General features: G+C 36.2%; 1 protein-coding gene across 1 annotated transcript in view; it reads left to right on the plus strand.

The window, feature by feature from the left end:
- hiw (highwire) overlaps window positions 1-27,692 on the plus strand; it is a 1,788,684-nt gene that overhangs the window by 943,311 nt on the left and 817,681 nt on the right. The window contains 1 exon segment of the mRNA XM_067112237.1: window positions 6,138-6,479. Coding sequence (XP_066968338.1) covers window positions 6,138-6,479 — 342 coding nt within the window.

Below are 27,692 nucleotides of genomic sequence, written 5' to 3' on the forward strand. Positions count from 1 at the left end.
CTTTTCATCATCACTATCTTTACTTAAATCTTCTGCATAATCATCACTCACAGGGAAGATAAAACTGTTATTTGCCCCATTCTTTTCAATGAACACAAAATACCTATACAGTACTTTTTAATACATTTGTTGTCAGGGTGATACACAAGATAAACTGGGCTTCCCTTGTCATAACCAACTAATACACCTTTCTTACTATGAGCATCCAGCTTTGACATTACCTCATTTTCATGAGCATAACACTCCACCCTAAAAACATGCATTCTGCTCAAGGTAGGTTTCTTACCAGTGAATACACGACAGGGATTTACTTAATACACTGGCTGTAGCACTGATGTCTTATGTTTGCAGCAGCATTGACTGCGTATGGCCATAAAAATTTGGGTAACTTGGAAATTAATATAAGACAACGTGCCATTTCAAATAAGATGCGCCGTTTCTTTCAGCTATACCATTCTGATGTGGTGAAAAGGAAGCTCTACACTCTTGTTTGGTGCAGTTTCTCAATACAGTAGAACATCTTGAAATTCCTTACAAGTGAACTCAATACCGTCTTCACTCCTTGATCATTTTACTTTACCATGTGAAGCAGAATCTGCTAAAAACCTTTCAAAAGCTCTTACTACATCACTCTTATGCTTAAGAAAGTAAACAACTACTGTATTATGCCAGAATAATCATCGGTGAAAGTATTAGCATACCTGAAACTGCCTATGCCTAGAGGGTGAACTGGACTGGCTAAATCAGTATGAACAAGTTTCAGAGGTTGTTTACTGATGATACAAGTTTCACATCGAGACTTTTCTATGGAAATTGCCATACCTGTTACAATATTTTCAAGTTTCAAAACATCAGACAAATTACAATGCCCAAAAATTTCATGCTGTTATCAACCAAAAATTGAATTAGTTCTTCTCCTGAAAATCAGCCAGTATGGTTGCTGTTGGAGGCAAAGTAATGGTGCCTTTCAACTTCCTGAACTTCATATATACAAGGAATTTCATTTCCCATTGTTCAAAACTTCTCTTTTCTCCATCGAAATATAACCTGGTATAACGACTGCAGAGCCATAACCTGTTACAATTTCTGACGTCATGATGGAGGAAAATGATTTGAGTTGTGGCTTCACATGTACAATATCTGCAAATCAGGAGATTTGGAACAAAGACACCCTTTCAGCGAGCTCTCATGCCACCAATTAATTTATTGCCACATGTCAACCTACCGACAACAACAAGGTCACGTGATATACAAAATATTTTAGGTATCGCGCACCTTAACATTTTTAATCCCAGGGTATAGTGGCTTTGGCTTCATCTGTCATCAAAACGTCCTACATGCTCAAGGTATGGCTGTATACACTAGGTCTGGATGACCTATTTATTATCAGCAAAACTTGAAGAGTAGTTGGCATGAATTACTTTAAGATTTTTCGCAAGTTCTGCAGTGTTTGTATGTTTGCCCTTTACCATAATCCAAATATTGATGACTATATGTGACTGTCTTTTGGTGAGGATCAGTATGGCTCAGTCACAGAATTCAAAAGCTTCTTTCATTATTGTGGAGACTGCAGTGCAAAGCACAGTGAGTGGCTTAATTCAAATTCCACAGATCAACATGACTGATCCGCTCTTGAGTTCTGTGTATACTCTGATTTTGTCTGGCTATTTGAGGAACTCAATCATATTCCTGGTAACAGATTAAACCTCATATTTACAGGTGTTCCAGCTATCGTTAAGTCCAAGGTCTCTGAGTACAGTTTATAGGCACTTCTGACCATTATGCCATTGAGATGATATATTTATCAATCAATATGTTCCTAAGCTACCATGGGAAAAGTGGTCTGGATTAAATCTAAGAGCCAATTAGGATTGTATTATTGAAGTTTATCAGGCACTTACTATTTTAGATGCTGTATCTGATCCAAATCCCAAGAGGAAGTTGAATGAAGTGCTGATGGTTATTTTAACAAAGTATGTCCCTAGAAACGTCATCAAAATTAGGACAAATGATCAGCCATTATTTTGAAGATGCATGTAGAAGAGCTTCCCATAACAAATAGACCAAATTCAACACACTGAAACAAAATCGTTTACATGAAAATTACCCCATTTTTGCATTCGAGTCTCCGACCAGCCAAAGAAGAACTAGAGGAATTTATTTCTGTTGATAGAAATTCATTTCTCGGTATAATGTGGTTCGGATTCCACAATAAGCTGTAGGTCCCGTTGCTAGGTAACCAATTGGTTCTTAGCCACGTAAAATGTCTAATCCTTCGGGCCAGCCCTAGGAGAGCTGTTAATCAGCTCAGTGGTCTGGTTAAACTAAGGTATTTATATATTTGTTAACTCTCACCATGCTAGGAAAGTAATTGGCTGAAGATGCTCCTCTCCATGATATTTGTCATCCTGAACCGATTCTTATGATATTTGCAGTTTGCTGTAGGGATGTTAAGAAAATTCATGATAATCTTGATAGCTGGGTTAGAGAACCTGATGTTTTCACCCCTTTGCTTTTAAAAACATTGCTAGGGTGTTGTATACCAAAATTAGTAGATTCTATAGATCTTTATGTGAACATAGTATCTGCTTATAAGCATAAACTTAGTAATGCAGTGCCTATTCCAAAGAGTTGCATATATGCAGACTGCAGTACTGAAATACAGGTCAATTTCTAATCTCCCTGTGCTATCCAAAGATGCAGAAAACTTATTATGTATATAGGAATCATTTAGGTATCTGCAATGCTCTTTTAGATTTGAGCTGTAGGTCCCGTTGCTAGGTAACCAATTGGTTCTTAGCCACGTAAAATGTCTAATCCGTCGGGCCAGCCCTAGGAGAGCTGTTAATCAGCTCAGTGGTCTGGTTAAACTAAGGTATTTATATATTTGTTAACTCTCACCATGCTAGGAAAGTAATTGGCTGAAGATGCTCCTCTCCATGATATTTGTCATCCTGAACCGATTCTTATGATATTTGCAGTTTGCTGTAGGGATGTTAAGAAAATTCATGATAATCTTGATAGCTGGGTTAGAGAACCTGATGTTTTCACCCCTTTGCTTTTAAAAACATTGCTAGGGTGTTGTATACCAAAATTAGTAGAATCTATAGATCTTTATGTGAACATAGTATCTGCTTATAAGCGCAAACTTAGTAATGCAGTGCCTATTCCAAAGAGTTGCATATATGCAGACTGCAGTACTGAAATACAGGTCAATTTCTAATCTCCCTGTGCTATCCAAAGATGCAGAAAACTTATTATGTATATAGGAATCATTTAGGTATCTGCAATGCTCTTTTAGATTTGAGATGCCATATGCAAGAGAACCTTAATAAGGGTTTTGAGTGCAGAGTAGTTCAGATAGATTTTAGTGCTATTCCTGATTTAGTAAATCTTAAGGCACTTATATTTAAACTTCAGAATCTTGGAGTGGGTGGATAAGCTTTAGGATTACTTCAATATTTCCTTACAGGTAGGTAGCAGTGAGTTGCTGTTAATGGGATTTCTAGCAAACCAAGACCTATGGTGTCTAGAGTTCCACAGGGCAGTGTTCTTGGTCCAATGTTGTTTTTAATGTGTGCAAGTGATATGGTTGTTGGCCTGGAAAACAAGATTGTTCAGCATGCTGATGTTGCAACATTTGTGGGTGTAGTAGTCTCCACTTATGAGAAATGAATGACATGGTAAGGAATTGTGAATGGTGTAGTCAGTGGGGGTATGAGGCTGAACTCCAGCAAAACAAAAACACTATTGATTAATAGATCTCGTACTGATTTTCCACTGCATCCTTCCCTTCAAGTGGATGGGACTCTGCTGAATGAGTCTGAAGTTTTAACTGTGCTTGGTGTAACTTTTGACCATCTTATTTTTGAGAAACATCTAATGAAAGTGTCAGCAAATGCTACATGGAAGTTAGTCATTATACGTTAGCCTCATTTATAACATTGATAAAATCAGCACAACCTGTTTTGGGTCATTTGTCCTTCCTCTGCTAGACTACTGGTCTCCAGTGTGGATGTCTGCCTCTGCCAGAGATTTATCTCTTTTAGACAGTCGTCTCTGTCCCTAACACCAGTAGTTATGACTTGGATCACCGATAAATGGTCTCTTGTTTGTCAGTTTTTCACAAGTATTTTAACAGAGAACTTTCACTATCACAATGGATCCCTTATCCTCTTTTTCTGTCAAGAGTGACCAGTTTTTCTGAACAGCAGCACCGGTATGCTGTTGAAGTTCTCAGTTTCAGAGGTCTATTATTCCTCACATTATTGGACTGCAGAACAGTCTCCCTAAGGATATTGTGCAACTAGAACCTCAAAAGTTAAAATGAAGATGTGTTACATTACTACCTTGAAGTAATTCTCCATATTTTTCATCATTTATATACATTTTTATCAGTTTATTTATTCATTTGTAAATTTATCTTTGTTTTCTAGAACTGATCTCTTCTTCCTGTATTTCCTTCTTCTTCTTCTTCTTTTAACATGCTTTTATTCCCATTTTTGTATGGGGTAAGCACGATGCCTTCTTTTGAAGGACTTTTTGATTTGGCTTTAGGGTAGACCTGTGGTCTCGATGCTGGGCTGCCCTGCCTGACATCGCTTAGACCCCGGCACGTATGTTTCATGTATCATACCCGACCGAACAACGCCCTTACTTCCCAGCAGCGAAGTTATTGCGGGTGCGGGTATGGCGAGAGTTCGAGACGTGTGAGATGTTTGTTATGTTTTTAGAAGGTGTTGTAGTGGCTTTGTTTTGTGTGTGTATTTAGTCTGTAACATCCATTTGCTTTTCAAGCAAACCTATCCGTTGATTACATATATAATCCCGGGATGTCTACACGGATAGCAAAGATGAACACTATACTTTTCAGAAGGATGAATTTCAAGTCAGTGACCCTGTATGTGTGTTTGAAAAGATAAGAGTTCATCTTCTGAATAATAATAATAATAATAATAATAATAATAATAATAATAATAATAATAAACTATTAATTGTATCTTTTGAACGTTTTTGTTTTGTAAGGTCTCAGGTTGTTTTCTTAGACAAAACTGTATAAACCACAAGTAATAATATGGCTATCCTGAGAATTTATCTCCCTTCCATGTATGTGTTATAGAGATTTATTAGTTCCATAATGATATGGGATATAACTAGCTCATGCAGACTGCAGTTCGCTGCTACTGTGCTTTTGTGCTTAGTGTCATGTTGTTCTGTTTTGATATGTGCAACAAAACAAAAGAAATGATAAGTAGAATATAATAACAAATGACGCGTCTGATTATGAACTGTGAATGTGTCGGATTATGAACTGTAAATAAATAACAACACTAACATTGTTTAATGATCCAGTCGTTTATCTTAGTCACGCAAGAGGGTGGTGGCTTGTGCCTAAATCACTTAAGGTGACTTTACTATACATGATTATATGGTGGTGTCAGCAGAATTTTGCACTTTTCTTATATTTGAGATTAACATGGATGAATAATAAGGTGGATCAGGCTTGGCAGTTGTATAAGATTATACACACGGTACAGTATGCATAAATGACCGAGAATAAGTTTTAACTGTCCAGGGATGGCAGTTATGGATTAGATGTAAGATGGTCTAGTTTTGTAGAAAAACTCAGTTGAAAGAATTGCCTCTTGTGTTCCTGGTGAAGCAGTTTCATCATATTTTCACCTGGCTTGACATGCCATGATCATGATTTAGCTATTATTTTATGGAAAAATTTTAAATTTGTGTTCCTAAAATGGTTTTGAGAAGTGCCTCTGTTTATATAACTTAATTGCACATACCTTACATTTAACATGATCTAAGGTATTGTTTGAAGTGAAAAATTATGGTTAATTAACACATATTAGTAAAAACTTACAGTATCTACAGCTGAACTAATTGGTCTTCAGGTACAAACCTGTTGCTAAAACATTCTTCCTTGGAATGAATAATTTTATGGTCTGTTTGTTAGAGAGAGATTTAAAAGGAAGCCCAGAATAAATAATGCTGCAAGGTTTTTTTTTTTTTTTTTTTTTTTTTTTTTTGCTCCAGGGGTGCTCTTTATCATTTCTGTGGTTTCTTCCTCTTTTCAGATGCAAAAGTTTGAATAATCATACGTTTTTTATTATATTTCTTTTCAGGGTGAAGTTCCTGCAGGAGGGAGGGTTTTACATATTACACCATCACGGTTTACACGAACATCACAGAGTCGCACTTGGAATACTGGGAATGGTTCTCCTGATGCCATATGTTTTTCTGTAGATAGACCAGGCATTGTAATAGCTGGTGTTTGTGTGTATGGTGGTGTTGGCACTTATGATTATGAACTTGAGGTGATGGATGAAAGTGGTGGAGGGGGTCAGGATCCTTCTCATACCCTTGAGAGATGGAGTGTAATGGAAATTGCACGTGGAACTTTCGGACCAGATGACTCTGTAGCTGACATTGTGGAAATCAAATTTGAAAGACCTGTCCCAGTAAAGGTATGTATTGTATTACTTTATTGATTTTGAAAAGAAATGCTGTTGATGTGCAGTTTGCATGTATGATGTGCTTCCATTTTTTATATTTTGTAGACAGTAACTTTATTCCTTAACCCTTTCCTGCCCAATTGACGTCATATTACGCAATAACCCCTACCCCCTTCTTGTCTGACTGACGAATTGTGCGTAAAATTTACCGACATTTTTAAATACGTGTGGTAGGGTAAATTTTTTTATTTTCGGACATTTGGTGGTTTCCATAGGCTAAAGCATACCTTGGACCGTGTAACTCAGGCATCGATACGCCAGGCAAGCAGTGCCTATACTGCGCATGCGCAATTCCTGGCATAGTAAATTTCCCACAATGAAATCAGCTGATCCTACCCCGTTTCTCTCTCGTATCTTACATTTTTTTTTATAAAATGTAGGATTACATTATTGGAAACACTCTGTTTGGTATCCTCTATTTTCTATAAATTTTTTAGTTCCTCTACTGCGCATGCGCAAATCCATGGCGTAGTAAAATTCTCACAATGACATCAGCTGATCGCACCACGCAGGCCTGACAGGCCACACTTCTGTCAGAGACCATGCGTGCGAGGCTGGGTAAACACGTGTGGCTGTTTACATACAGCGACGTCAATCGAGAACAGTTTCCAACATGCTTTCGCAAAGTTTTTACGGTAAAACTAGCGGAAATTTGTTAGTGCATCACATAAGAGATGTCTGGATTTTAGGCAGGGCTCTGAATCTCATTTTTCATTATCATATATATCGATATTTAGAGAATTTTGTTGGCTTTCTCATAAAAAATAATTCATCCACCCAACTGTTATAGCTTTTGAGCTACTTAACGATAATGTTGACAACGGTAACATTTTTTGTTTGTTTTGAACAGCTTATAACGTCAAAATGAAACTGTTGCTGTTACCAAAGCCATTTTTCTTGACTCTCACTTTATTCCTCAACCTTTCCTCTACATTTTTGTATATTTACAAAGTAATTTCTATGAAAAAATCCGAGGTAGGGCTCTTCAAAAAAAATGTCTAGCGATAATTCTCACCTTATGCCTGGCGCGCTCTGTTTCTTACCCACTTTTCTATCAATTTTCACCAACTGGACTTATTCGTTTTTCATTTTTTTTTATATGTCGATATTTAGAGAATTTTCTTGGCTTTTCATAAAAAATAATTCATTCGCCTAACTGTTATAGTTTTTGAGCTACGAACAATAATGTTGACAACGGTAACTTTTTTTTTCGTTTCGATCAATTTATAACGTCAAAATGAAACTGTTGCCGTTACCAAAGCCATTTTTCTTGACTTTCCTTTATTCTTCAACTTTTCCTCTACTTTTTCGTATATTTACAAAGTAATTTCTATGAAAAATAACCGAGATAGGCTCTTCAAAAAAAAAAAAATTTTCTTGCGATAATTCTCACCATAGGCGGGCAGAGCGCTCTGTTTCTCACCCTCTTTTCTATCAATTTTTCACCAACTGGACTTATTCGATTTCCATTTTTTATATGTCAATATTTAGGGAATTTTATTGGCTTTCTCATAAAAAATTATTCATTCGCCTAACTGTTATAGCTTTTGAGCTACGAACGATAATGTTGACAACGGTAACATTTTTTCGTTTCAATCAAATTATAACGTCAAAATGAAACTGTTGCCGTTACCAAAGATATTTTCTTGACTCTCACTTTATTCTACAACTTTTCTTCTACATTTTCGTATATTTACAAAGTAATTTCTATGAAAAATAACCGAGATAGGGCTCTTCAAAAAACTTTTTCTAGCGATAATTCTCACCATACGCCGGGCAAATCGCTCTGTTTCTTACCCTCTTTCTATAACTTTTTCACCAACTGAACTTATTCGTTTTTCATTGTTTTATATATCAATATTTAGAGAATTTTGTTGGCTTTCACATAAAAAATAATCCATTCGCCTAACTGTTATAGCTTTTGAGCTACGAACAATAATGTTGACAACGGTAACATTTTTTCGTTTCAATCAATTTATAACGTCAAAATAAAACTGTTGCCGTTACCAAAGCCATTTTTCTTGACTCTCACTTTATTCTACAACTTTTCCTCTACATTTTCGTATATTTACAAAGTAATTTCTATGAAAAATAACCGAGATAGGGCTCTTCAAAAAAAACTTTTTTCTAGCGATAATTCTCACCATACGCCGGGCAAATCGCTCTGTTTCTTACCCTCTTTTTCTATAAATTTTTCACCAACTGGACTTATTCGTTTTTCATTGTTTTATATATCAATATTTAGAGAATTATGTTGGCTTTCTCATAAAAAATAATCCATTCGCCTAACTGTTATAGCCTTTGAGCTACGAACGATAATGTTGACAACGGTAACATTTTTTTTCGTTTCAATCAATTTATAACGTCAAGATAAAACTGTTGCCGTTACCAAAACCATTTTTCTTGACTCTCACTTTATTTTACGACTTTTCCTCTACATTTTCGTATATTTACAAAGTAATTTCTATGAAAAATAACCGAGATAGGGCTCTTCAAAAACACTTTTTCTAGCGATAATTCTCACCATACGCCGGGCAAATCGCTCTGTTTCTTACCCTCTTTTTCTATAAATTTTTCACCAACTGGACTTATTCGTTTTTCATTGTTTTATATATCAATATTTAGAGAATTTTGTTGGCTTTCTCATAAAAATAATCCATTCGCCTATCTGTTATAGCCTTTGAGCTACGAACGATAATGTTGACAACGGTAACATTTTTTCGTTTCAATCAATTTATAACGTCAAAATGAAACTGTTGCCGTTACCAAAGCCATTTTTCTTGACTCTCACTTTATTCTACGACTTTTCCTCTACATTTTCGTATATTTACAAAGTAATTTCTATGAAAAATAACCGAGATAGGGCTCTTCAAAAAAACTTTTTCTAGCGATAATTCTCACCATACGCCGGGCAAATCGCTCTGTTTCTTACCCTCTTTTCTATAAATTTTTCACCAACTGGACTTATTTGTTTTCATTGTTTTATATATCAATATTTAGAGAATTTTGTTGGCTTTCTCATAAAAAAATAATCCATTCGCCTAACTGTTATAGCTTTTGAGCTACGAACGATAATGTTGACAACGGTAACATTTTTTTCGTTTCAATCAATTTATAACGTCAAAATGAAACTGTTGTCGTTACCAAAGCCATTTTTCTTGACTCTCACATTATTCTTCAACTTTTCCTCTACATTTTCGTATATTTACAAAGTAATTTCTATGAAAAATAACCGAGATAGGGCTCTTCAAAAAAATCTTTTTTCTAGCGATAATTCTCACCATACGCCGGGCAGAGCGCTCTGTTTCTTGGCCTTTTTTCTATCAATTTTTTCACCAGCTGGACTTATTCGTTTTCCATTCTTTTATATGTCGATATTTAGAGAATTTTGTTGGCTTTCTCATAAAAAATAATTCATTCGCCTGACATTCATAGTTTTTGGGTTACGAACGAAAATATGAAAATAAATAAAGATTTTTTTTTTTTCGTGCAATAACTCACATTTTTTTGTATTTAGAGGGCTGGGACTCTTATTCTGACTATTCCACCATAAAATATAAACATTTAGAAAAAAAGGACAGCAAAATGAACGTTGTTGGCATAAAATTTATATTTTTGCTGAATTTTCGAAATAATTATTTTTTCGCACTGTCGAGCGCTCCCAGACACATCGGGGCTCATGTGCCCTCAGTGATGTGATAACTATACAGATATGAAAGGGTTAAATGTTGCTCAAAAAAATACTTGTAGGATATTTTGACACTAGGTTTCATTCTGTTACATTTTGCAGTTTGGGTGTGCCTTGATACATTCAGAATAACTGAATAGTCCCTGTAATTAAAGTTTTAATGAATGAATATCTGTTGAATTTATAATATTTGTATGAAAGTGAGAATTGGATTTGTTTGCTATTGTATTAAATATTGTATTAAATTGTTTTCTCTTTCAGGAAAGTGTCAAGTATGCCATCAGACTATGCAATCATGGTGGTCGGACCAGTAATGGTGATGGGGGTTTAGGTCTGTCAAAGGTCCTGATGGCACAACATTCACATATTCTGCTTGTAGTTTATCAGTGAATGGAACCAATCACATTCGTGGTCAGATTCCTCACATTATGTATTACAGGTGTGTATGCTTTTTGATGTTTTTTAAGATACTTGAAATTACTAAATTTATATGTTTGTTAGATGCAACCCGTTCCTAATAAAATAGCCTTGCATTATGTGAAACAGTACTATGGTGCAAATATTACTGAGAGAAAATTCCAATGTTGCTGGCCCAAATCCCTCTTCTTGGCAGGACACTACCATTTCTCATTCAGTAGTGCACCTTGATCGTCTTTCGTTGTTTTGCCTTCTCATGACATTTTCATAGGAGTGTGCTGTTGTTTTTATTGTAAGTCACTTTCGTATCTGTGACCAACATCTTGTTATTGTGAGTAACCTACTACCCTTGCTTAGTTACTCTCATATTTGTGAATCAGCTCTTTTTTTCAGAAGTTTTTTGTATTGTATTTTACTTCAGTTCACCGTGGGTTTTAATAGGGTTTTGTGTTATTGATTACATACAGTCACATTATTGGTGCTATGTTTGTTCAATGTTTGTTCAAAGTTTTGTTTACTTTAGCCTCTGTTACTTGTTTTCCCCCATATTAACAGTTGTCTGTTGTTCTCCATGTCTACTCAGCTTATTCACTTGTATTTTAATTTTTGTAATTTTATATTAACATTTCCATTTTCATTATTCCTCATTGAGGATGACAGTAGAGAAAGTTATCTACTAAATAAGTTCCTCATACTGTAAACAAAGTTTGCCAATAATTACACAATTTGTAAAAATGTAGAGTAGATGCTTTTCCCAGATCATCCTCCCACCATTGGTGCTGTGAACGAAAGCTTTTCCTTCCTTAGCTAGGGGAGTGCTAGCTGAATGAAGGATCCTTTCCTGCCTGTTAATGAAGCTGAGACTTCTTATAGAGATTGCTTCTTTGTATCCATCTTTTTAGAAGAGAGTAATAGGCGATGATGTTGGGGTTGTCTTGCTAGACTCCGCCAAGACAGGTTTCTGTAAAGCCAGTGGAATTTTCTTGTACAGAAGAGTTTAAAAGGCAAAAGGACAGTAATCATTAATCCTTTATCTTCTGTCCTAAAATGAACATCCCCAGGGACACATTTTCATAAGCATAGCAAGAGGAGGGTCAAATAATGAAGGATCCTTGGGACATAAATCTATAGCAAAGGCCCCTTTCTTATGTTGTTCTGGTCACTGAATGCCAAAAAGCTATTATGCATCCAGTAAATATATGGTTAGAAGGAGGAAGAGGAAGATGATTGTTCAACCTCACCATCTGCTGTAAATCTTGATCTACTGTGATGAGTAATCACTCAAACAGATGCAAATCTTTGTGCTTGAGGTCACAAAGATAAAATGGGGCAAAAGTAGACTTCCATTTCCACACACTTGCATTCATGATTGCTGTGACTTTTATATTGCTCTTAAAAGCCAGAAAAGTTTAAATGCCCCATATTTCATGTATAGCCACTCTTACTCATACAGTCTCTGCCGTTGAGATGGAATAAGCATATAAAATATCCTCCCTCAACCATTATGACACCTTTTTTCATAACTTGCTTCATCTTGCTAATTTGTAAACAAAAAATCCTAGAGTTCTTGTTTCTTAGTGCATGGTTGCCTTCAAATAGAGCTGAAGGCTTTCATTTGGTAGAATTGATTAGTACACCTCAGTATTATTAGAAGCCAGGGCTGAATAGCAAATAGCGCTGTATTACAATGCTGTATTACAACCCTGGCTACCTCAGAACTGGTTCTTGCTCACGAAGTTGGGGATGACCAGCAAACCCAGTGAATTTCAAGTGTGTGACTTTTCCCAAGAAAGCCATAGTCATTGATTCTCTGTGAGGATATGAAAGCTAACAAGAAAGGTGGCTACATAATCAGATGCTGCAGGGATGCTTCTGGTAATGGTTCACAATGGGCTCTGGTATGTTTGTGCCACAAATATACCAGTGGGATGATTCACTTAGGAAGTTGGACTGCCCTACAAGAAAACCTCTCGAAATGTCAGAAAAGTTTTGTGAGGTCTCTGGAGATTAGTGACTGAAACACCAAAAGTTGAAACCTAAAAAGTACTTGCCTATATACCTTGATTACCAACACAAAGACAGCTTCTTTCAGAGATTTGGATTAATTTTTGAGCTTGTGAAGGATTGATATCCCACAGTGAAAACTGCTTCACTTGGACTGTATGGGCTTGACAGTTGAGGGTTAATAAGAGTTAATTTCATGGCAATAGAAACATATGATGATCCACCAGCATTTTCAGGTGGCCCTACTAATAATCCTGTTAGTGATGTAGAGGAACAGTTAGGGTGATCTTCAAATGACTTGAAGGTTCTGAGTTTGCTGGGACCAAATAGCTAAAGTAAAAAGATATATACATCAAGTCCATCACAGTTGTGAGGCATTGCAGTGAGTTTCAAGCTGCTAAGTTGGGTTGTGCTGAGCAGTATACCAACAGTTTGTGTTTTGGGAATGTTGCAAGGAGGGCCACTGGTCACATAGCCTCCAAAGAGCTCTCAAGCTAGTGACCATTCTGAAAACAGATCTGCTTTCCTCTGCTGAGACTATCTGCACCCATATTCTGCCTTCCTGGCATGAACCTTGAACAAGCTCTACTTCACTGGCTCTTCCCAAGCAAAGATCTGTACTATTAGATAACACATTGGTTGAGACTTTATCTTTCCCTGAATCTTGAGAAAGGCCGCTGCTTTAGAGTTGTCTGTCAGACAACTCCAATCAACTTCTAATTCATCAAACTTGTTGAATGCTTAAAGAGCTAGGATTAGTGTATTCACCTTCAGAAAGATTGTTATACTTCCGGGCTGCTCTTGACCTTTACCTCCCCCTTGACTTGGGACCACCTTATCGTGGTGAGGGTGCTCTTGAACCCCAGGAATATGTTCCTGGGTTTGAGTCCAAGAGTCTCATATATGATTATATTTCTTTGGATTAATTTTTGTGGAAATTTCCACTTTTGCTATAATTTATATGACCTGATAAATAGGAAAAGATGTAGCTGGGATTGGGTATCTGAAGCTAAATAGTGGGAACTGTGGTAGGACCATCAGCTACCCTATGTTTGGACCTGAGGGTATATAAAAGATTGATAGCTCACAGGCAGAACTATTCTTTAGGGCTGGACCACTGATTCCAGGGGGTCATGGTCTGGGGATAGGACTCTCGGCATTATCTGCTTTGACCATAATATGATTAGGGTGGGGATGATTGTATTCTTGTAATATTCACAGTCCCTAGTAAGCGGGTTTGACTTACACTTGGGCCATTCTAATCATGTTGTGCCATCCCCTGTGGGGTAGGGTAGTGGACATTTGGGAGTCAGTTCCCACTTGTGCTATTAATGGAAGAATAAACTCCTTGAAAGGCCGATGATATATTTTTAAGATTTTCAGGTTTAATTATTTTATATATATACTTTAATCTTTATGACAAGTAAAAATAAAAATTCAAGTACCCCTGGGCCCTTTGTTAGTACTGACTCGGCACAGTTGACAACCACTGAAACCTCCTCTGACATCCTTCATTTAGAAGAATCTAAAAAAAATCATAGTATAATTACACCAGAACCCTATGCTCCAGTACAGAGCAAACCAAAAAAAAAAGTAAATATCATCTTGACCCAACCTTGGCTCACTTCAACTCCCCCTTTGGGAGTGGAAGTTGGTCAAGGCTTCTAACATGGGAAACAGAACGGAAAATTTCAGCCCTAAAGTTAGAAAATTACTTATTAAACAGACGTTCAACGGCAGAAATGTCGTTTAGATAAAAGAAAAGATGTGGCTTATAGAAGATACAACAGAGTGTCAGTATGAGCAGTATGATGACTATATGTCTATAACAACAATAGATAATATAAATGTAAAAATGAAAAAAACATGACACTATGAATAGCATTCAGGGTACCATTGTGCATCCTAAGAGTAGTGATGAACCAATCGAAAAGAGTATTCCTCTTAGACTCTTAAAAAAAGATATCGTAGAGTCCAAGATTGTGAGGTATATAATATACCAAGTAAGCAAAAAAATAAACATGTTAAAAAATGCAAAAATAAAATTTGAGGGTCAAGATCCACCTCAAAAATAAAAATCTTAGTCCAAAACAGAGAAATAAGACCCTATATCCCAAAGCCACTACAGTGTCAAAACTGTATTAAATATGGGCATGCAAAGAAGTATTGTCAAAATGAACCTGTACGTGCATATTGTGGATCTGAAGAACATGCCATACAATGGAACTGCAGTGAACCAAAGTGTGTAAACTGTGGGCAGAATCATCATGCAAGATCCAAAGAATGCATGTATTACACATACTATAATGGAATTGAAAATGCTACAAGAAAGAACAGGGATGTCTATAAAAGAGGCTAAATTAGAACTGAAAGTGAGAGGAATTCAAGATCCTGCCAAGAAACTTACATATGCCTTGATAACAAAACTAATAATGAAACAAAAATGCATACAGATAGAAGTAACAAAATGCAACAAAATAAATCTCAAGAAGAAATTAGTGCTTTACAGAAAGAACTAAAATGGTAAGGAATCAAGAAACAGGTTTCAAAGGGATATGGGTAACATTTTATCAGATTCATTTGAGCTGTTAATGCAAATATAAACACAAACATACTTTAGCATCCACATCATGAGTGGAAAAAGGAAATTTAGGTACCTGTAAACTTTACTGACCCCAAATATTAAGTATTAGAAAACGAGCTTTAGCAAAAAAGATTCATGATTTTCCCGATCTACCTGAAGAGGTTGCAGCGGATTGGCGTAATGAGCTTTCTTGCTCTGATAAAGCCGCCAGGGATGGATTGCTAGAGATAGCCTCTTGTGCTGTAGAGTCCTTAGAAAAGAGAGCTATAGGTCTCTTTTGTGAAAGACATCACATCATCGCCTGAGATTAAGCGCTCTTCTTTTTCGTCCGTTGATGGTCTACATCTGTTTCCATAAGCAGCATTTGAAATTGCTTCTCACCCGCTGAAATCTATGCAGGATCTTCTTGCTCAGTCTGCTAGACACCGCAAGGAGTGGGCCACCGTCACCCCCAAGCCGTCCTCTCCCCTTCAGCCGCAGCCATTTCGAGGCCCCCAAAAAAGGTTGCAATGTAGACCGTGAGCAACAGTTCGCTTTACCTTGTGAGCGATCAAGAGATCCTCCTCTAAGCCTACGAGTAGGGACCCAGGTGCCTTCATGCGCCTGTAGGGCGGAGCTCCCACCTTTTTTGGGAAGGTGGAGAGAAAGAAGGTAGTCCAAGTTTTGAAGGAGGGCTACTCCATCCTCTTTAAGGAGAAGCCTCCCTTGGCCAGCACTCCCATTGAATTGACGGCCTACTCCGTCGGATCAGAGAAGTTTTTCGGTCCTCTCAGAGGAAGCCTCTTCCCTTCTCAAGAAAGGAGCGATAGAGATAGTGGAAGATATTTAATGCAAGGGGTTTTTACAACAGGCTCTTCGTGATTCCCAAGGCCACAAGAGGATGGAGACCAGTCCTCAACGTGAGTGCCCTGAACTTCTTCATAAAGAAAACAAAGTTCCACATGGAAACGACCCACTCCATCCGCATCCATTCATCAAGGGGACTGGATGTTCTCTCTTGACATGAGACACACTTCCATTCCATACACATCCAAGACTCATGGGAAGTACCTCAGGTTGTGTTCCAGGAACCAAATCTTTCAGTTTTGGGCTTTGTGTTTCAGACTGCCAACAGCCCCACAAGATTTTACTCAAGTGCTGGTCCCAGTCGCCAAGTAAACCATACTGTTGGCGCAAGACCTGGGGTTATTACTAAACCTACAGAAATCCCAGCTGACTCCTCAACATATTCTTCTTCTGGGGATGAAGATAGATGCTCAGAGTTTTCGGGCTTTTCCATCCTCCAGAAGAGTAGAGGACTGCCTGAAGAAAGTCAATCTCTCCCTTTCGCTCAGAGCATGTTCAGCCACTCAGTGGATGAGCCCACTAGGCACTCTGGCTTCCATGGAGCAATTCGTGAAATTGGGAAGGTTGCATATGAGACCCCTGAAATGTTTTCTAAAGGTCAGTTGGGATTGGAAAATAGATCAAGACTTGTGTATATCTCCGATAATGGAGGAGGTCAAAGAAGACCTGCGGTGGTGGAACTCCGCAGACAGGTTGGAGGAGGGAAAGTCTCTCTTCATTGTGAACCCCAACCTAGAGTACTTTTCCGATGCGTCGGATCTAGGTTGGAGAGCTCTGTTGGGGGGCAAAGAAGTTTCTGGGGTGTGGTCCCAACAATAGAGAAACCTGCATATCAACTTGAAGTCGTTGAAAGCGGTCCATTAAGGATTACAACACTTTGCAGAGGAGGTAACTCCAGCTTGACATTTAGCTTTTCTCTGGTATATTTAGCAATAGATTTACCTGAAATAAGTGCTGAATGGTTATTTCACCGGTGACACAGGTCGGGAAACCCAGAAAATAAGTTTTTACCTAATAATAAGTACTAATTTTCAAATATTAAGATTAATAAGATTAAATAATAATGATAATAATAATACAGGTTGACCATCACTAATCGGCAACTCAGTAGTCCGAACAATCAGTAATCCGCACAAATTTCTCTGCCAGAGTTATTTCTAATGTTTCCGCACTAATTTTCAATTTCCGGTCGCCATGCGCCGCTAACTCGCTGCACGTCGCTTCGATTTGGTGGCGCTGTGTGCTGCATCGACAAACTGGAGGTGTTTGTAAACGCAGCATGCTTTTTTACTGTTCCATTTTTTACATTTATTATTGTCTTTAGGCCTATGCTGGGTATATTGTATAGGCTATAAATATATGGTAGCGTAGCCTTACATTGTACTGAACTCTATTCACATATTAACAGCATTATACAAACATCAACATAACGAATGTGCATCTTTTCATGGATCTTTTAAAAGTTATGCTTTACTACTGAATTGTATCCAATCATATATTCTCATATTGCTTTTTGTATTATAAATTGCGATCAATGTTTTGTTTTGGAATCGATAATGCGGTGTTTATTTTATTTAACTCAGTTCAGCGCTTTTCTAGCTTCTAGTGTTTAAATGAATATAGATACTTTATTTTATTTGGAACAAGGATATTTTTCTCATACGAAGTGTTTTTAAGTCGAAATATAATTAAATACGTCTCGTTGTGAAATTAATTTAGCTATTTTTTCGTTAATATATGACGCTCGTGGGAATCGTGGGCTGGCCGCTTTTGGGGCATGTTTGTTTTGTAAAAAAAATCAAGATGCCATTCGCTATTTTCCCTTGATTTCATCATAATACGAGCTTTACGTATTTATCTTTTATTGGTGTGAAGACAGCAGTAATTTGTATTCTTTCATGCCCAGTAGTTTTAAAATACATTCTTCCAATTTTATTTACGGTGAGGTTTCATCCATGTTGCCGATGCATGATAATTTATAGTCATTAGCAGCTTGAACATTGTTTTCTCAGCTTCAGCTACAACTTGCACCTTAAAGTTACTGTAGTATATTTCCTTGCCGATCTTTTCTCCAAAGCGAATAAGGCAGGGTACTGTATAGTGTAAAAAAATATATCAGTCCTATTGTACAGTATTTAACGTCATTTGTAACATAACGACAGTAATTGTTTGACCATACAGATGGTTGAAATACAAGCAAAACAGTTGTTATCCGATACGCATTAGTAGCAAAACAACAGTTTCCCTTCTCGTTGTTTATGGCTGTACGCATTTACACAAGTATAACATTACTTACAATACTTTTATCATTCTCTTTACTTTTTTTAACTAGCAGATGGAATAAAGAGATGGAGGAAAAGAAGATGGGTCTCTTGCTGCCTGCGCCATTGGAAATCTAAATATTTCCTAAATATTTTTCAGGCTAGGTATTAATTGCTAACCCCATCTAGTGGTCTGGTTAAATATTGTAATTAATAATTAACTGTATTTGATAATTGTCTTTCTTTATTAACCAACTTGTATCGATTTAAGGATATTTTAATTCTGAGAGGTGCTTAGAGAGGTTTAGTGTATTCTAGAGAATAAATGGCTAATCCGCAAAGTCTAATGGCACCCTCCAGGTCCCAATGACGCCGGTTAGTAATGGTCAACCTGAATAATAATAGATATAATAATAATAATAATAATAATATAACTGTAAATACAAAATTTATTTAGGTGATACATATTTGAAAAACAAACAAATATCTTTCCCTGTTTTTTGTAAGAAGATCGAAGGCAAAGCTGTGATAATTTTAATTGATTTAATATGACAAGAAGAAAACAGGATGATTTCAAGGTCTCTCTCTCTCTCTCTCTCTGTAATGCATTATGTAATAAGGTAAGAGAATTTCCTCTCAAAGTCTGGACAACTGTTATTTATTTCTCTCTCTCTCTCTCTCTCGATTCGTTTTTATTAAACCTATAGATACTGTTTCTGTGTGTGTTTTTAACTGTACAGTAGATAATTTTAAATTGATCTAATTTTACCTGTACCATCAACAAACTGTAAATGCCCTTCTAAAACATAGACTTAGGGCATTTCAGAATAAAGAAGTTTTTAAAAACAAGGTTGAGAAGACTAAAAATTAGATAGGTGGAATGGGGAGAGGAGAAATAGTATACTAATCTTCACACTCTCCTATATTCTTATGTTAACCATTTATTTTTTTTTAGGGGTAATGTATTTTAAATTTTAAATGAAAGTTATAAGTAACTTTAATTTCATTTTAAAAGTTAGTTTAAACCAATTTCCATGTTTTGATATCTAACTTAAGAATAACTTATCTCCTCTCTCTCATGTTATCTCTGTCTCTGTAATAATAATTAATAAATAATTTAACTTGATATTTCAATTGAGGACATTCTCTCTCTCTCTCTCTCCAAATTGATCTAATTTTACCTGTACCATGTGAAAGTGTAATTCTTCGCTTAGTGTGGCAACATCGTTCTAAAACAGAGAGACATAATAACTAAGAGTTGTATTAATCCAAATAAAAAACATTGTTTGTTCATGAAAAAGCATTTCAGAATAAAGAGGAAAGATGTAGAGTAAAGAAGTTTATTAAAAGAGGTTGAGAAGACTTCTAAAAATAGATCTGGTCGGAAGGGAAGAGAGACAGAAATTCACTTGCAGCTCTCTATTTTATGTCAGCCATTTATTTCTTCTTTTAAGGGTAATGTATTATCTTGTTGTTTTTTAAATGAAATTACAGTAACTTTAATTTCATTTAAAAGTTAACTTAATAATTTATAGCATGATTAGGTCATATTTAGTGTTTAAAGTTTTAGAAATAATAATTTATTAGCATTTTTAGAAATGTAATTACTGCCAAACTTGAAAACAACGCCTTGCATGATGGGTTCTGGAACCTAACTCGCAAGTTCAGTGTATGACTGTGCTTACTTTTTTTCACATCTTTTAATTTTGGATGACAGAGAACTATCAGGTAAGAGATACAAAATCAGAAAAGTTAAAATCTCTGTATTGTCATAACTTGTTGCCAGTTGATGATACACTGTTTTAGTGTATAAGGTGAATCTGTCAACATGTGCTGTAAAATTTAAGGATGAAGACACTTATATAGTTCACTTCATTTTCATGTATACTTCAACAGGGCATAGAGGAAAGTCATGATAGTGATCGGTTACTGAGTGCTGTCTTAGCATCATTGTGTTAGCCTAACTGTGAAGCTCAGAGCAACTTTCCCAATTTTATCTGAGTCTGATGCAGAAGTAACACACCGACCATCACCAGGCGATAATGCAGCCCTTTCAACTTTACAACCTGGAGATCTGTATCGCTATCCCTTTAGTGGAACACATGACATGTAAAACTCATGTAAGTTGATGAAATTTTAAAACTCATTTTGTATATATATGCATTTAGGAATTTGAACTTATGTGGGTGAAGATAAATTTTGTTATAGCATTTTCATCGGTTTTTCATTTCAAAGATCGACAATGGCTTAAGCATGGTTTGGACTTTTGAGAGGTTCTTAGACCGCTTGTTAGGTGTGGTTTTGGAAGTTTCGTTTTAAGATAGGTTCAAGCATGAAAAGCAGTTACGCCCCTTCCTGCTTATGTACACAACACCTGCCTTTTGTTGGCTGCAACTGTTGCTGAACTCTCTGCAGAGACAAATTCAGTTGAGGTAGGTATTTTCTCCATGCAGATTTGAGTTATGAGATGTGTAGTCCTGTAAAACTTCAAGAAGTTTAAATGTAAACTATGCTTTTACTTGATAGGAGTGTGATTCTGCCAATAGATATAAGTTGAATCAAACGTTGAAATTAGATGACTTTATAGATTTACTTAAATAAATCTCATACTTATGTATCAAAAGGTTTATTACTTCTTCCAAGAAATGTTTTTTTCTTTATTTGTAGGTCTGCCAGTAGGGGGTTATCCTCTCACACTAATGAATGGATTATTACTAAAACTTGTGTTTTGGATTTAGGATTTTTTTATTTATTGCTATTGTCACCATGTATCTTGAGAAATGGCATCTTCCTTTCTGATGTACAAGAAAACGAATAACCCAGGACATTACATTTTTTAGAATTAAAATATGTCATTTGGTATTACGACTTAGGATCACAGCCAGGGATCACAGCCATAACCACAAATGGGTTGTTTAATATGTAAGTGTGCAATTCCACGGATGTTACTGATTATGCCCAACTCATGGCTGATAATCTGCATCTAGTTCAAACTATGGAAAAGAATTGTTTGAGAAGTGTTAAAAATCATTCAGAGCCAGGGTCTTAATTGAATATTAGTTTTAGTGATCATAAAATTTGTTTACTCACTCTCTTTCTGTGAAAATGTAAACATGATGTGTACTTCATTGTCGTGCTCAGCCCCAGCTGTTTATTTCTAAAGAACAGTTGTTTTATCATCATTATTACTTTTGAATCATTAATAGAAACCATGATTTAAAATGGACAATTTTATTTGAGCAAGGTCATTTAAAACCAAAAACTAGATTTGTGTTAAGAGGAGAACATCGGTTGCCATGTAAGATTTGGAAAGAATTTTGGGTTGGCTAGTAACCAAGAATTTTTAGTCAAGTTTAACCAAGAATTTTTAGTCAAGTTCTATAGTCAACTCACTGTATTAATATCCAGGAACCACACCTTTCTTGTGTAACTAATGGAGCTTATTGGTTCATTTTGCATTGATCTTGTATCTTTTGTTTATTCCCATCACAGTTTACAACCAGGCCTTGTTTTTGTTTAGTATGATAGCATTAAAATTTGGAACAAAAATATAAATGGTTTTAGGACACAGTGAAGATGTTGAAAATATAAATCATTTACAGAATATTACAAAAGTTAGAGTCAAGGACTTTTATCTTCCCTAGACTCAGTTTGTATACTTTTAATGCCCAAGAAGTAAGTGTTTCATTATAACCCTAACAAACACATGATTCTGATTTGCAAAATTTTAATGGTGTAAACAAATAGGAAGCTTTTCAGAATTTTGAATGATAAATGTTTTGTTATGTAGTTCCAAATCTCCTTGTTTACACCATCCCAGGTGCTGCTTTCATTTAAGAAATATGTAGGAAATAACAAAATACACGTCTTAGTTAAGTAGAAAATTATGAAATTATATTTGTAAAAGCAGATGGCTTTAGTTTATTTCTTTGTTTCATGTATGGGTATATTTTCTTTGGTAGTAGTAACACTACCATTATAGTACCTATTAATTTCTTGCTGATGAATAGCAAGAGAAACAGAAACAGGCTGACAGATAGACAGAAATAAGGAGTTTCATTGACTTGCCTCAGAGACTTACTAGTTCATCTGAAGATGGACTGGTGAGTCAGAAAACATTTCAGTCAACCTTCTAATCTATTCTTGAAGTGGACAATAACTGTACTGTTCACAACCATAGTAGTCTGTTCCTAAATAAGTATGAAGTTCCAAATTGGCTGCTACTGAGCATTTTAAGCTCTTTTGATACTCATCTAGTGATCTACATGGAAACTAAATATTTCATAGAAGAATTGGGGAAGAAAGGTAGGGATGTGGAAGAAGTGAGACAAACAGAGATGGACATAAGAGAAGTGAGACAGACAGGGACAGCAACAACCATGAAGCGGTGAGTAAGAGATACATGGACCTGGTAAGAGGCAGTATGATAGAAAAAGCTAGCCTGGAGTCACTTTGACCAGCCTTTGATCAGAGTGTCTTTTGTGTTCAGTTGCTGAAGATTTCAAGTCAGACCCACAAAAAACAAAAAGAAATTTTTTTGATGAAATTAAGAAATGACACAGGCATCCCACTCCTCCATCTACTTTACTCATCATGTAGTTGTAGTGAGTTAATGTGTCATTTCCTCAGCAGCATTCACTTCAAGGTGTGACATCCCTGTCTACACAAGTTATGGTACAAAGAGACTTTAGCTTTGGCAGGCAGCTCTTCTTGGTAGGTGAACCTTCTAAGAGAAGATTGCTTTGGATATAAACCTTGTTCTCAACCTTAGATTGTGCCATAGCCATTGCACCATGGCCTTCCATGGTCTTGGATTGAGTCAGGCACTTATCCTCCTTACTTGTTCACTGTCCAGTTTTTTTAAAAGTGTGTAGGACAAGCTGATGGATTATCAGGAAAGCACCTTCTTTACGTAATCATTTCCCTTTTGAGCTTTTTGTATGATTTATAAATCCATCCACTGACTGCCCTCCACCAGTTGATGTGGTAAATCTGGCTGGTTTCTATTTTGCCTTTCAAGGTGTTCCAGCTCCACCTTGTCAACATATAAAACATCTGCAAACCAGGAGAAATGAAACAAAGCTGTCCTTTCAGCGCACTCTCATAGCCACCAACTAGTGTATTGCTTTTGTGTCAAACTACTGACGACAAGGGCTGACAACAAGGTCATGTGATATACAAAATATTTTACGTGTATCACACACTGTAACATCAACCTAAAATATCGGCAATAATTAGAATATCACATGTGAAAAATTACAAATTATGCATCTTATAATGATACTTGTCAAAGTGTTACTCAAGTAAGCTATCAAATAGCTTGGACTAGAGAGTCAGTATGAGAATCCATATACTGTAATTTACTCACATAACTGAATTTAAACGTAACTTAAAACTTTAGTAAACATATCAACAACATTATATTCTGTTGGAAATCTAGGTCAACTCCAATCTAGAACAGTTCACTTCTGACCTTATAAAGTGATGTCCCATCAATGTGCTTGACCTTGACGACTAACAGGATTCTTGGCTAGAGGCTATGGAACCCTGGTTATCACTGCACATTGTAAACTGTTTGAACTCAACATTTGCTGCTATATCAGTAACAACTGAAGTAAGAAAATTCTTTCCTGGGCAGTTGGAGCTAGGGTCATATACTCAGTTTCACATGATGACAATGCAACAATTGGTTGCTTCCTATTGTTCCAAGTAACCATTTCAATGAAAAGCCTTCACCTAATCTGAAACAATATCCTGTTAGTATACTCTGATGATCATCTTATGAGGCCCAGTCTGCATCAGCTAAACCATATAATCTCAAACCATCCTCTGTGCTGTGAAAACATAACTCATCATCTAATGTACTTTGAATATACAGTCTCTCAAAATATGTTTTAACAGCTACATGATGTTCAGCACTTGATTTAAGTACTATGACCATTTCATAACAGTCCAACTAATCAGGTCTAGTACATGTCATTGCATAGACTAAACTACCAATCATTTTCTCTGTATTTTTAAAACATCAAGGACTTCAGAATTAAGGGAAAAATTCAACTTAAGACCACAAAAAGAGCTCTTGGCTTTAACGGTTTTCCATTTGGAATATATGGAGAATCTTTTGAGATAATGACCTTGATTCCTTTTCACAGTATCATTTTCAAATTTGAACTCTATACCTAGAAAGTAAGATATCTCTAAGTCTGACAGTTTGAACCTTGTTTGTAGTTTTTACTTCATTTGATAAACACAAGTCACTTGATCAGATAAGTAATGTCATCAACCCAGACGTTTAAATATCATAGAACTTTCTGTTTCTAGAATATACACAATAATCTGAACAAGACTGAACAAATCCTAAATTGACCAAAAAGTCACGCAATGTTCCAATTACGGCCACTTTGTTTTCAACCCATACAAGGATTTTTTAATTTCCACACAAAATTTTCACCACCAACATTGAAACTTTCAGGCTGTTCTACAAAGATTTCACAGTCAACAGTACATTTGAAGTAAATGGTTTTTACGTCTAACAGATAAAGATTCAAACGAAATTGGAGGATGCCAGTTACATAATTACTCCTAGTGAGGTCATCCCTGGCAGTAGGAGCAAAAGTTCTTGTAATCAATTCCTTCCTTTTGACTATAACCTTTTAGCAACATAACGAACCTTGTAAAAGTACACCCATCAGGTCCTCCCTTGAGTGCTTATGGCACCCAACAACCCTGATTATTCTCCTATTTTCCAGAGATGTAATCACTTCAAATGTCTCGTTATCCTTCAAAGATGATAACTGTCTTCCATTACTTTTACCATATTTGTGAGTCCGGTGATGACATGGCCTCTTGATATACTATTGAAATACCTAAAATTATTTTATAGCAATAGACAACATTTTTGTTTTTATATTGTCATCAATTACATAATCATCAAAGCATTTTAGCAGCTTTCTTTCTCTTACAGGATTCCTCTCAATTTCTGGCAACTGTTGAACTTTTAGGCTTACAGGATGCTGCATTTTCATCATTACTTTCTGAACATTATTTTTATGGACTGTGCCACTTTCACACTTTTCATCATCACAATCTTTCTTAAATCTTCTGCATAATCATCACTCACAGGAAGATAAAACTGTTATTTGCCCCATTCTTTTCAATGAACACAAAATACCCTATACAGTACTTTTAATACATTTGTTGTCAGGTAATACACAAGATAAACTGGGCTCCCCATTTTTGTCAAAAATAACCAACAAAATATCATATTTTCTTACTATGAGCATCCAATTTGACATTACCTCATTTTCATGAGCATAACACTCCACCCTAAAAACATGCATTCTGCTCAGGTAGGTTTCTTACCAGTGAATACTTGACAGGGATTTACTTAATACACTCTGTAGCACTGATGTCTTATGTTTGCACAGAAAGCATTGATTGCACATATGGCCATAAAAATTTGGGTAACTTGAAATTAATATAAGACAAACGTGCCATTTCAAATAAGATGCACCGTTTCTTTCAGCTATACCATTCTGATGTGGTGAAAAAAGCTCTACACTCTTGTTTGGTGCAGTTTCTCAATACAGTAGAACATCTTGAAATTCTTACAAAGTGAACTCATCACCGTCTTCACTCCTTGATCATTTTACTTTACCATGTGAAGCAGAATCTGCTAAAAACCTTTCAAAAGAGGGGCTACATCACTCTTATGCTTAAGAAAGTAATGCAACTACTGTATTATGCCAGAATAATCATTGGTGAAAGTATTAGCATACCTGAAACTGCCTATGCCTAGAGGGTGAACTGGACTGGCTAAATCAGTATGAACAAGTTTCAGAGGTTGTTTACTGATGATACAAGTTTCACATCGCAAAGACTTTTCTATGGAAATCTGCCATACCTGTTACAATATTTTCCAAGTTTCAAAACATCAGACAAATTACAATGCCCAAAAATTTCATGCTGTTTTATCAACCAAAAATTGAATTAGTTCAGCGAAACACTCTTCATTCTTCTCTGAAAATCAGCCAGTATGGTTGCTGTTGGAGAGCAAAGTAATGGTGAGGCTTTCAACTCCTGAACTCATATATACAAGGAATTTCATTTCCATTGTTCAAAACTTCTTTTTCTCCATCGAAATATAACCTGGTATAACGACTACAGAGCCATAACCTGTTACAATTTCTGACGTCATGATGGAGGAAAATGAAAAGTTGTGGGCTTCACATGTCCACAATATCTGCAAATCAGGAGATTTGGAACAAAGACAGTATTTTTAGCCTTCCTCTCATGCCACCAATTAATTTATTGCCACATGTCAAATCTACCGACAACATACAAGGTCACGTGCACTCAAAATATTTTTAGGTATCGCATGACTTCTTTAACATTTTTAATCCCAGGGTATAGTGGAAGGCTTCATCTGTCATCAAAACGTCCTACATGCTCAAGGTATGGCTGTATACACTAGGTCTGGATGACCTATTTATTATCAGCAAAACTTGAAGAGTAGTTGGCATGAATTACTTTAAGATTTTTCGCAAGTTCTGCAGTGTTTGTATGTTTGCCCTTTACCATAATCCAAATATTGATGACTATATGTGACTGTCTTTTTGGTGAGGATCAGTATGGCTCAGTCACAGAATTCAAAAGCTTCTTTCATTATTTTGTGTGAGACTGCAGTGCAAAGCACAGTGAGTGCTTAATTCAAATTCCACAGATCAACATGACTGATCCGCTCTTGAGTTCTGTGTATACTCCTGATTTTGTCTGGAATTTGAGGAACTCAATCATATTCCTGGTAACAGATTAAACCTCCATTTACAGGTGTTCCAGCTATCGTTAAGTCCAAGGTCTCTGAGTACAGTTTATAGGCACTTCCATGACCATTATGCCATTGAGATGATATATTTATCAATCAATATGTTTTAAGCTACCATGGGAAAAGTGGTCTGATTAAATCTAAGAGCCAATTAGGATTGTATTATTGAAGTTTATCAGGCACTTACTATTTTAGATGCTGTATCTGATCCAAATCCCAAGAGGAAGTTGAATGAAGTGCTGATGGTTATTTTAACAAAGTATGTCCCTAGAAACTATGATGTCATCAAAATTAGGACAAATGATCAGCCATTATTTTGAAGATGCATGTTCCAGAAGAGCTTTTATAACAAATAGACCAAATTCAACACACTGAAACAAAATCGTTTACATGAAAATTACCCCATTTTTGCATTCGAAGTCTCCGACCAGCCAAAGAAGAACTAGAGGAATTTATTTCTGTTGATAGAAATTCATTTCTTGGTATAATGTGGTTCGGATTCCACAATAAGCTGTGCAGGTCCCGTTGCTAGGTAACCAAT

The sequence above is a fragment of the Macrobrachium rosenbergii genome, chromosome 2, assembly GCF_040412425.1.
Source record: "Macrobrachium rosenbergii isolate ZJJX-2024 chromosome 2, ASM4041242v1, whole genome shotgun sequence".
Lineage (NCBI taxonomy): Eukaryota > Metazoa > Arthropoda > Malacostraca > Decapoda > Palaemonidae > Macrobrachium > Macrobrachium rosenbergii.